We start from the raw sequence: 12,710 nt of genomic DNA on the forward strand, positions 1-12,710 counted from the left end.
ATCCCCCTTCCTCCGGCCATCACGTGTTTGGGAACCTTAGGTCTCCTTGTCATTACTCTCTGCTCTCTGGCTGAAACGTGGCTCCCACGAGAGCCAGTACGAGTCTCGAACCAAATGAAAACCAAGTTATTTGGGTTTCTCGGTAGTCCCAGTGAATAATCAAATACACCAAGAATACATATTCTATGTCCAAAGGCTTCATTTCCAATGAAGCCATTCAGCTTGTCATTCCAGAAAGAGGCGGAAAAAAGCAAAACGAAAAAGCAAACAATTACATACAACACACTCGGCTCTGTGCCATCGCCCTGTCTGTGAAATAGTGACAACCGGACCACGGGAGTGAGCCACGCACTGCCCTCCACCTCACAGAGAGAGCCTTGGTGAGGAGAGCTGGGGAGTGAAGCAACTGTAGAAAAAGTAAAAGCCATGATGCCCAGAGCAGGTAAGACCCACAGGTCTGACCTTACGTAATGACCCCAGATTTTTCTCCAGGAATGGTGGAGGGCTCAGATTTGCGACACCTCCTGGTGTTCCATGCGCATCCTAGTGTGGGGTGATTCAGTTATATCCACTGTTGTCATGAGTACACAGAGACAGAATTTATTCAAAGACAACATGAGAAACCAGCTTCTCATCAGAAAATTCATTGTTAATAATATACCTCCATAAAACTATTAAGAGAATGTAGGTCATATTTGGATGATAAAACATGAATTGATCATTGGCAAGAGACCATTTAAACAAAAAACTAAAGAAACTCTTTAATCACTTAATTAACAAGAAATTGTTAAAATTCATTCTGTGCCAGGTACCACAAGAGGTGAGCCTGTGGGCTGGGGTGGTCCCTGAAACGTTCTGATCTCTGTTGAGAAAGACCATCCTAGCAGCTGGCAGGGAAGGTGGGTTCAGACGCACCAGGGAGGTGGTGAAGATAATGTAACAGTCCCGATGCGGGTTCAGACTCACCAGGGAGGTGGTGCGTCAACAGGGAGGTGGTGAAGATAATGTAACAGTCCCGATGAGCAGATTCGAGGGAATGAAAAGTTTAAGGATGTGGACTATACAGAATGTGCTGTCTCCACGGGTTCGAGCTCTGCTGCCCATATCTACAGCCACTAGATACGTCCACCTGCACAGAGGTCTCACATGCATAGAAGGGTCTGGATGTCCCCAAATGGATCCCCTTTTCCAGACCCCAGTGTTTCACGAATGATACCACCATCCACCGAAGGCTCAAGCCTGTCATCTTCCTCTTTCTTCCTCAGAGAAAGTCCAGTTTATTTCAGCCCAAAACAATTCATTCAAACTGCTTCTCCCCAGTGACACAGCCAATGCCCTAGTTCAGGCTACCACCATTTCTCTATAATTTCCCAAATTTCATTTTTGCTACTCGTCTCGATTTATCACATTTGTTTCCTGGCAGGAGAGTGATTTTTCTGTGCAGCCTAAAAGTTCCTAACGAACCAGCCTACATCTGCCCTCAGTGACCCTATTCATCCCTCCCTGCTTTGGCCACACAATATGTTTCTGGTTCCCTGAACGAAGCACGCACCTTTATGCCTTGGCTCACCATTTCCCTCTGCCTGCAGCGCTCCCCATACCCCCTTCCCTGAACCCCATTAACTAGTACTACGTGACAGACCTCTGTGGACATACCATTCCTCTAGGATGGCTTCCTGGCCTGACCTCCGCATCCGTATTGGTGACCCTTCTCTGTGTCCCCAGTGTCCCCCCTACTGATCAAAATCTATTCCAAGTGACTTGGAAAGTGCCTGATACGTATCCCTTCACTGCACCCGACCCCTCCTCTCCATTTGTAGACAGTGAACTCCTCAATGACGAGACCCATGAGTGACTCGTCCTTGGGGAATCCCCGTCAGCTGGCTCGCTAATAGATACTTGATAGTTACTCGGCAAACACGTGCAGCCTGAGCGACGAAGAAGAAAGGCCCGCAGACCGAGATCTGGGGATCTCGTTCCTTTGATGCGCAGGCGGAGGCCGAGAAAGCCACCGGCGAGACTGAGAGACAGCCGACGAGTGACCCGGACGGACAGCACTGGCTGCCCGCCGAGGGGGAACAGGGCCTGGCGAACAGTGTCCCGTGTCAGTGGGAGAGCAGTTGAGATGGAGGAGGAAGGGGCTGCCCTGCATCTGGCCGGGGAACAGCTTCTGGAAAGTGATGGATGGGAGCCTTGGTGCGAGGCGTGGAAAAGTGAATGACAGGTGACTTAGAACAAGAGGCGACAGGACAACTTGGAGAAATACGGACACACAGCGTTCGAGGTAGCACATCAGTGGAGGCGGCCTCGAGGGTGAAGAGGGAACACCGGTGTGCGTGCGTGTGTGCGCGTGCGTGTGCCTATGTGTATGTGTGTGTGTGACGACCCCTTTTAAAGATCTCGACCCCGGATCTGACTGGCGAAGTGAACGGGGAGGCGACCCTCAGGTACAGACTAAGTGTTACTCATTGAAAAATACAAATGATAAATAAATATCTACATTTGGACAAGAGCTTGACCTGGCCCAAAAGAGAGCAAATTATATCAAAATATAAACTTAAAAAAAAATGAACATTTTTATGTTTCAGAAAAGACCATTCAGCTCATAAACAGACATTTAACTAGCTGTCTGCAAGGACTGTGTTCACTATGTATGTCACTATGTCACAGCACCGGGACATCTGCTTTCAGAGTCACCCCAAAACCTCCTTGCAGAATGCCTCAGACCCTGTATATGATCCCGAAAGCCCGTCCGCTCGTGGAAAGAGCTTCAGCTTTCCACCCAGTCAGATCCAGTCAGATGGGACACAGAAAACATCAGGAAAGGGACATTTTTGAGAAAATAACAGGCTCCATAGTTATAGGAATATCCAGCTGAAAAGAAAAAGTGCGTGTGGACAAAGAGGACCGTATTTTTCTTTACAGATAGGTTTTTCTTTCAAGTCCCTCTTAGATGTAAAGTTCTGTCAGGTTTCCATGGTATCAACTTATAACAGTTTAGAGAATACACTGAGGAAAATGAGCTTAAAACATTGAATTCCTTTTCATAAGACATATGCTTCTTAGGTAATTAACAATACAGAAAGCATCAGTGGGCTCTAATGTTAGAAACAGTCATCCACAAACATTAATCATTAGAGCTAAATTCAATTTCTACGTTGCTGCTTCTTTCCACACGCAACTCTCCAAGGCTATTCTACATGGCATCTCAGAAATATTAATTTACTACTGTGAGAGCATATGACAATCCTGAAAAAAGCAATCTGTGTAATAAATACATGCATATTATAAGCCAAATGAAACTTTGATGGAAAAAAAAATTTTTTCTTCACAACGTATATAAATCGAACCATCACGCTGTATGCCTTAAACGTATACAGTGATGTATATCAATTATTTCTCAATAAAACTGGAAAAAAGAAAATAATTTTCTTACTGAAGACCGCATTTCTTACCAAGCATCTTATCCCACACCTTTCAGAGAAATGCATAAAATTCTTTATATATTAAATATTAAATATTACATATAACATTTCGGCATAAGTCAAAGATTATCCAAATACCTATATAGAAAAACACATAAAGCTAAAATATGGCACCTACAGGGAACCCAGAGACCTGGCATGACTTTTTCGAGGAGGTCATTAGTGGGCAGGACAATTTTTCCCTGCGTAGACTGTCCCATGTATGACAGGTTTTGGCCAGTAGCACCCCACCGGGCATGGTGACTACCAAAGGAACACACATCCACATATTTCCAACACCACCCTCCCCACCCCACCCCTGGGGTGGATGCTGCTCCCTTGTTTAGAGAAAAAACTTTGGTCCAGATAAAAAGCGATTACCCACATCTCCCATCACTAGAGAACAGTGCCGGGTCTCAAACCCCAGTCTCCGGAGAGCCAGTGCCACCAAAAGGGATCCCGCGGAAAATGTAAGAGTGACAGACTCTTCTCTTATTCTGATTTCAGCCTTGCTGTTCCCGTGTTAGACAGTTTATTCACTGACTATCTTGTCAGCCGAGATCTAGCCATCCTTTCAACCGCTCATCAATTCCCTTGTTCCATTTATCCATATCCTCCTCTATCTCGATCTCGGATCGGTATCCCTCACCCCAACTGAATCTGGCCTGTTCTCCCTGAGGACAGGTGACAGGTGTCAGTACAAACCCAGGAACCGCAGTGCAGCAGCCCCTGTCTCTCTGCTCTCCCTCACTCACTCTCGGTCTTCCCGCACCTGCCCGGTCAGCGGGTGGCGTCTTCCATTCTCCTCTGTCCCACCCACGAAGGATCTGCTTCGTTAGCGGGAGTCCCCTGGTCCGTTATGAAATGAGAGAAGGAACTTCTCTGCTCTCCCCGCTCCTCCCCGCCCTTCTTCTCCGTCTGTGTGTCCCGCTGTATCTCCAGCGTCACACTGAGCAGAAGCACAGCCAGAGAGGGTCCTGGACCCCTTTTCCAGAAGTCGGATAAGCCTGAGGGTTTCCACTGAGTTGGAATCCTGCACGTTTTGGGAGACAGTTCACTTTTCTTCCTTGTCATTTAAGCCTAGGAGTTTTTATCATAATTAAATATTGAGCCATATAAAATATTTTTTCTAATATTTTTTTTTATTTTTAATATGTAATCATATGAAAAGTACTTGCAGGCTTAAAATCTTTATTTCAGGGCCCCTGATTGATTTCGTTTTATTTTAATTTTTACTTTACTGAGTAATGAAAGCCAAAAATCTTGGGCCAGTCATCTAAAGCTAAAGCCTGTAAGCTGGAACTTCGGATTTGGCGGGAAACCCACAGTGGCTGGCCGGAAGGGGCCGCGCGCTTACCCGGATGTAGGCATCCTGGTGGTGCTTGGCGAAGTACAGCATGTTGTCCAGCGCTAGCATCCCAGGAGGGGTCTGGGTAAAGTCCATGGCGGGGTTGACGTGGTTCTGTGATTAAAACAAAACATTCGATCGGGTTAATTCTTCAGCAGACTTCACCCTCTGGTTCCTGCCTCAAGACCAAAGCATCTCAAGACCAACTCCAAGTAATCGAGTAGGACATTTTCTGTCTCCATGTACACTTGCGGAGGTGGCAGTGGGGGCTTCTTTACAGGTGCCGCCAGACCAGCTTTCGTACCTGGGGTTAGGAACCTCGGCTGAAGGTCAGAATATAGGATTACTCTTAGACGTGTGACGCTGCAGGAGAGAGAGACGAACGTCCAAGCCCTGCCTCTGACGGCAGCGCTGCAGAGGAGCCAGCGACGTCTGGGGACAGAGACCCAGGCTGGAGCCACGTCTCCGCCAGTGCTTTTCTGCCTCGACTTTCTCGTCTTCAAGTGGGACGGTTCGGCATGGCCACCCTGCCCATGGGCTCCATGAACTGTCCAGAGTGACAGTCTCCAGGCCTTTGGACGCAGACACTTGATCAAATGCAGATGTCCACGGGGCCCTGATATCTGCCTACTCGGGAAGTGTTCTGGCCGTGTGGTCCCCACACACAGTGCCGAGAACCAGGAAGACTAGATAGTAGTGACAAATCCACCCAGCAGATTCTCCATATGCTCCGGGTCACCCAGTAAACACCGCAAGACTTGTTCAGGGCAGCAAACCTAACTCTCCATTGTTAATTGTCAAAATGATCACTAAAATCTATCTTGAAAATTCACATCTAAATGGTAAATGATTTAAAGGCAGTTGGTTTAAGAAATGAAAAAGACATTATAAAGAGCTATTGCAGAAAAAAAGCTTTCACCTCATAATCTAGTAATTTATATGAAACTACCTATTTTTGTTTTGTTCCTGAATACATCTGAATAAACATTCCAAATCTCTGACCTGCCAGGGACATTTTGGTTAACTCCGATTTTTTTCAAGGTTCAAACAACCCACACTTTTGTCATTGTTTAAGAGTACATCTAAACTGTCTTTTCCGTGCTGATTCGAAAAACTATGTATGAGCTAACGTAGAAAAAAATTAGAGGGCGGTGGCGCTGCCTACTGGTCACGATGCCACTGGCCCGAGAGCGTCCCCTTCCGCATCTCTGCCCCAGGTCGGGTCACTGCAGTGACTTCGAATTTTTATTTGGACATTCTATCCTGATTCATTTATTAGGATGTTGAAAAGGTTTTTTTTTTTAACACCAGTTAGAAGAGAGAGACATCACATAAAATAAATATAATTGTAACAAAAATGAAAATCACTGGACACATCGAATACAGAACAGTTCGACTTGAATCTGATACTCATTGGAGTAAGAGAGCCAGGTTTGTATTCCATAGTGGGAGTAAAACCGAAATGCTGCAAATAATCTGAGATTTCATCTAAAAGGTAACTTGCCATGAAAGATTTTATCATATTTTCAGTTCTTTAGAAGAGAAGGGTGGGACTTCTCCCATTACGCATAGATTACTTTAACTTCGATATTAGATTTTCACGAACACGAGTAACATAAGAAAAGTTAGTATTTGCTGAGCACGTCCCGGGGGCAAGCACCAGTGTGATTGACACGCATCATCTCATCTAGTACACAGGCACTGGGCACTAATGTTGTCCCCAGTTTATTGATGAGGAAACTGTATAACAGATAACATAAGTTGAGTGCATTTATTTGGTATAGCTAGCATTTAGATTTTGCATAACCTGAGAAAAGTTTAAGCAAAATAGAGGCTAATCAATATTAGCTGCTATCCAGCAGGGTCGAGCCAACAAGGAGAGTGTGCCACATGTTAAGAGAGAAAATCGTGACATTTATTTCAGACCTAATTCTAGTGTTGTTCTACGAGTCTACTCCAAAAATCAATGTGCAAAAAGGAAATCAAATGACAAAAATTAGTTTCTCTGAATCTGATTCGAACAACCCCCTAAAGCTATGGGTTAGCAAAGCTGACCAATGAGAAGTCCCCACGGCTCAAGAGTCATCAGTCTTGTTTGCACTGTGCTCCCAGGGTCCCCTAGAAGCCTCCTTCTGTCAATCACACCCCCCTTAGGCACACATTGGAGGTACCCAGTAGGGCACTGCTGCTTTCAAACGGTCTTACAGCTAAGAAACAATGTAGTTTATTTTTAGGGTTCTTTTAAAGAAACATGTAGCTATTTATCAAATAGTCCCAATAAAATAATGCCTGCTGCCGGCCAGGCATTGTGCAAACCACCTTGCATATGCTAACTCATAATCCTCACAAAACTCCAACGAAGTGGGTCCTATTATTACCCGCCTTTGACAGAGAAGGAAACTGAGGCACAGAGCATTTGGGTCGCTTGCCTGAGGTTTTAGAACCATATGTGGCAGAACCAGAATCTGAACTCAGAGTCACACTTTTACCCAGGATTTTAGTGTCAAGTAGTTGATCAACCTGGCTCTGCCGGGCATTTCACGGAGCTGTCCAGTGCAGGCCCTCCGTGGCTGTGGTTTGCATCAGTCAGCACGACTCCTGCAGGCAAAGTGGGCCTGCAGTCCATCCTTGCCAAAGAAAGCGAGAGTTTCTCCATCCCTCCCAGACATAACAGACCGAAGCTCTCCTGTGTTCAACAAACCATTTCTATTGTCTGTGACAAACAATCTCCTACTATAAAGAAGCCAATGAGAAAATTGCCTTTGATTTTCTGAGACTTGCCCTAAATTAGGAAGCATCACTGCATCTTAGGTGAAAAAAATATATTTTGGGTGAACTTGGTTCTTATTCCCTCCCTCCCTCCCTCTCAACTCCAGGTACCATTTTCCAAGCTCCTCTCTCCTTGAAATTATTGTTTCCTTTTTCTTGTTCGGTTTTAATAGCCAGTGAAATAATTTACAACCACGGATGTTGATAACAGAAAACTCATAAGAATTACACGCTGAAACATTTTAAAAGCTTTCCGTAGAGACAAAAACACTCCGAGAACACAGCAGGATCAACGGTTCCCTCCACTCCTTTCTTATTTATGAGATGCTCTGGGTACAGATTTATTTTCTTTTCTTGTTCCATGTTATTTTTTTTTCCACCTGTCTTGAAATGGAAGCTGCGTGAGCTCTGATAAATGGCTTGAGATTTTCCCTTGTTTCACTGCAAAGCCTGGGTTCCCCTGGACACCCTTCTGAGGTGCCATTCGTTAGCTCCTGCAGAAGCGTGCTCCATGAATCACGTCGGATAGCTCTCAGCCTCTTTCTGAAGCACCAGCGTTTTTCCCTTTGGGAAAATGGTACCAACCAGCTGCACACGGCACAGTTTATTATATCATGGGAGGGCACCCCATGTGGGGTTTGGGGATTGGGTCCCTGGAGACGTTTCTCTTCTGTTACCCACATTCTAGTTTTTTAGCTGACTTATTTCAATGACACAAACAAGGGGATATTCAAAGTCTAAGACAGAGAATCTTTCAATCCATTCCGGCTCATACACCAAGGCCACTGGAGAGCTGGCGTAGACCTCTAATAAAATCTGGGCAGGCTGGTCGCCTTGTTTTACAGACAAGAAAACAGAGCCCCCAGTGGAAAGCAGTGGTGCTCAAACTCAAGCAGGCCTCCGAACCTCCCAGAGGGCGCGTTAGTCTCTATTACTCAGGAGGGCTGGGTGAGGTTTGGCATCTGCATCTTTATCTACCAGGTGTTGCAGATGCTGCTGGTTGCAGACCACCCTTTGAGACCCACGGTTGGCTAGGATGGCTCACCTCAAATAACACAGGTAATAGCAGGATAAGATCTAGAATCCAGATCACTGATTCCTTGAATCCCATGAAGCTCCTACTATACCAGGCGTCTCCAACCCCTGGGCCATGGACTGGTGCTGGTCCATGGCCTGTTAGGAACCGGGCCACACAGCAGGAGTTGGGCGATGGGCAAGCGAGAGAAGCTTCATCTGTATCTGCAGCCGCTCCCCAGCGCTGGCATCGCCGCCTCAGCTCCGCCTCGGATCATTAGGCATCAGATTCTCATAGGAGCACCAGTCCCTGGTACCAGACAGGTTGGGGACCCCTATACTATACCATTCTTTAAATCCACTGGTTCCCAGGTGCAAATGTTTATCCGCTTTGTGCTTTAGCCTCTCATTGAGAAAACAGACTCCTTCATTCAGAAAAAGGAATCATAATTTAGAAGCTTCTCACTTCTCCTGTTGCTCAAATTTCTGACTAAAATAATATGTATCAGCATTCCCACAGGGAAGGCAGGAAACTGTAATCAGTCAATATATTCTACCCTTGAATGCGTCCTGGTTGGGGAAGCAGTGTCGCACAAGCCTGAATGACTTGTAAATGATCTGCGTTTTTCAATTACCAATGCCATGCTGGTCCTTCACTAGTGTGGATGATACTAAAGAGATGATTACGATAATGCTTGCCAGGTGGCATATCGTGGGGGAAAGCCTTTGAGAATTTAGGAGGTGATATCTGTGCTATATGAGTGCCTACATTTGCTGAACAAATATAGCATTAAAAGCAACCTTTAAAACAAATCGCACCGAGTGAATATTCATTCGGTCTGAGAATAGCCCTATTAAGGGTATTTCCTGAGGCCGGCAGTTTAAGGTCATGTCCTCCAGGGGCAGGCAGATCACTAGGGAGCTCTGTGAAGCTACACACGCCTCCCACTCCCCACCTCTCCACCCAGGAGAAGTGAGGGTGCAGCCGTTTCTGCAGGCTCCCTGGACCAGCAGTTATCAACCTCGGGTGCACCTGTAGATCCCCCAGGGGAGCCCTGAAAAATCCTGACATCCAGGCTGTACCCCAAAGTAGTGAATGAGAAATTCTGTGGTTGAGAACCAACCCCATTCCAGAGTTTCTGATTCAGTAGATCTGGGCTGAGGACACAGAGTTTGCTTTCAAACAAGTTTCTAGATGCTGCTGGTGGTCTCTGAACCACAGTTTGAGAAATCACTGATCTAAAGCCACAGGCACTCAACACGAGAGTGTGTTAAGACTGTGCTCAGCAGCTGGTGGCGTGGAACCTTGATTTCCTGTCTCAAGAGTCTGGTTGGGCAGTGACTTTTGTTGAAATGTGGCTCTAGTTTGAACAAGCTGAGCTGACATGAGCCCACCACTCTCTCGTCTGGCTTCTTAGCACATTTACATAGGAAGGCTCCTGACAGCATCTGACTTTGTGGCCCCGCCGTGTAGATCAGTGTTCCAAAGAGTCCTAAAAGTAGCCTTTAGAAATCTTTGGATTCTGGCATTGGTCTTTATCCATTGACTTCAACAAAAATCAACAGCTTGGATGAAGACAGAGAAGGCGTCCTATCAAGTCTGAGCAAAGTTGGCAAAGTTGGTAAATATGCTGAAGGGCAGAAAAACCACCGTGGCCCAGTGGGACAGGTACTGGTGGCCGTCTCGCCGGGCACTCCAGACACGTGACTTCATTGAGTCCTCCCAACCACCTGGTGAGGTGAGTGTGAGTATGAGGTACACGCTCTTCTATTCCTGCAGACGAGGTTAGAACTTGTGACCTGTGCAAGGTCACAGCTAGTAAGTGGCAGAGCCACCGCTTCAATCCTGTAGCTTCTTTTCCTACCGAGGTTCAAAAGGTCTTTGGAGAATAGGAAGATGGGCCTCTTTAGCAAGGAACAGTTTAATCAGAGAAATGCAAAATCCTGCAAAAGTTTTTTTTTTTTTTTAAATTCCAGAACATATAGCCAGAGTAAGGAAAACCTGGCTTATGAATAATTCATGAGCGCCCAGGTCCTCATCATTAAAATTTGATTCTTTTAGGGAAAGCACATGAGAGCGGCATGAAAGAAACATCCAGAAAGACAAGAAGGGTTCAGGCCAACAGATTCTAATCCGTCCCTCTCCCCACGGTACCTCCCTTGGCTGCATGCCCTGGTCTCTGCCAGGCCGGACACTGCTGCCAGCTTCTCTAATTCTGTTCGCCCACCTGCTACCGGTGGCCTTTGACCCGGCTCTGTTTTCTCTGGATGAGTCATCCCACAAGTAATTTTGGGGGTAACACTTCTGATTCGCCTCAGCTCTGGGACCATCCCACCCTCACCAAGGGCACCCCCTCCCGGAGAATGATCTGCCACCTAAGCGAGTCCACGGCCGTTCAGGGGGCCGCTACCGTGCAGGGCAGACGCGATAAATTTCATCCAAAGGTGAGTTTAAAGCAAAACCGTACTTGCCGTCCAGAAACCTCTGTCTCAGAAGTGAGTTAGGAGGCTTCACGATACAGCTTTGAAGTATGCACGCACACACGCACACACACACTCATAAATAACTTCACATGCGCACACAATAGAAGATCTCACACTAAAACTTTGGATTTAAGGTGAATTTTCTTAGTTAAAAAATTATGTCCTTTTAAAAATTACTCTTAAAAGGTCAGAAAAGGCCATGTACCGCCATGTGTAGAATTCATGAAAATCTGGGTTTGCCCTCACTTTGTTATCTTGAAGAAGCAGTTACTGAATAGAAGGATGAGCTTGAGCACTGTTTGTCTGGTGTGTTGATTCAACAGCCAATACAAAGAATTACCATAAAGACTCAATTAAAAAGTGCCTTGAGAATAAGCTCCCTTTAAAATGAAGCTGGTTATGGTTTAAAATAAGCCTTCGTGAATGATAAAATGATGCTGTCAAGATTATAAAGATATCTGCGGTTTTTCTACTGAGCTGAGCACATCTAGGATTCTGAATAACCCAGGCACGGTGCTCATGCTGGCACCTACTCTCTCTTCCCTAAACCCTAGTTCCTTTTTTTCTTTTTTCTTTTCTTTTTCTTTCTTTTTTTTTTTTTTTACCACTTCTAAAACCCCCCTTTCTCCTACATCTTGTGACTTTAAAACAGGAGGTGATTGAGCCCCAGCCACCCACAGTGGCTTCTCCTTTTCTCATCCATCCCTAGGAAGGATACAGGCTAAAAGTTCCACCGAAGGACACAGAAATGTGCTGTTGTCACTCGAGATTCCGCAGACCGAGCTGATCAAGCCCGAAGCCGGTTCCCTCCCCTCTGAGGCCGGCATCGCGTTCCACACGGCCTCCGGTGAGGGGCCCGCCACCCGCCTGGGAGATACAACCTCTCATGATGGAGCTAGGAGCTGAGCAAGCTGCAGCTGCTGCACATGAACTTGCAGCGGATGAGAGGGGCGCAGGGGCTGCTCCAGCACCCCACCTCCCTCAGGGCCTAGCGCAGAGAAGGCGGTGACAGCGATGAGCGTGGCAGCTGACACACCCAGCATGTACCAGATGCCGAGGACTGTTCTCAGCCAGAGAGAACCAGCGCCCGGGGCCACTGCTAATTTTTGTACAGTCGTGAATTTAAAAGGTTATTTTTTTTTTTACATTTTAAAATTAATTTTTTAAATTTAAATCCAAAGAAGAAGAATCTGTGACTCGTGAAAATGACATGACATTCACATGTCAACGTCCATAGAGAAAGTTTTATTGAAACGCAGCCAGGCTCGTCTATTTTTCATGTCGCCTGTGGCGGCTTTTGCCTACAGCCCACAAAGCCAAAAATACTTAGTACCTGGCCCTTCACGAGCAAAGTCTGCTGGCCCCTCACGACAACCCAGAGTTAAGGGTTAACCGAGAGCTAAAAATCCCAATGAACACTCGGTGCTTTGGTCTAGTGTTTCGGGCGTGGAGCGGCCCCCGCGGTCACCGCTGCGAACAGGTGGGTGGCTTAGCGCCCCGGCCCACCACCCGTGATCGCGCGCCCGGCCCACGAGGGGCGACCGCCCAGGTGTCCACCAGCCCCTGAGCGAGAGTGGGGCAGCCGCCCCCTCCCGCAGTGCGCTCGTGGCCCCCGCGCCTGCCCCCCAGGA

The 12,710-nt window shown here is 46.6% G+C and overlaps 1 protein-coding gene across 1 annotated transcript in view; it reads right to left on the bottom strand.

Moving 5' to 3' along the window:
- ELMO1 (engulfment and cell motility 1) overlaps positions 1-12,710 on the bottom strand; it is a 404,818-nt gene that overhangs the window by 229,473 nt on the left and 162,635 nt on the right. Inside the window, 1 exon segment of the mRNA XM_006912067.2 lies at positions 4,822-4,926. Within this exon segment, the coding sequence (XP_006912129.1) occupies positions 4,822-4,926 (105 nt within the window).

Source organism: Pteropus alecto, unplaced genomic scaffold (assembly GCF_000325575.1).
Source record: "Pteropus alecto unplaced genomic scaffold, ASM32557v1 scaffold21, whole genome shotgun sequence".
NCBI classification, from domain to species: Eukaryota; Metazoa; Chordata; class Mammalia; order Chiroptera; family Pteropodidae; genus Pteropus; species Pteropus alecto.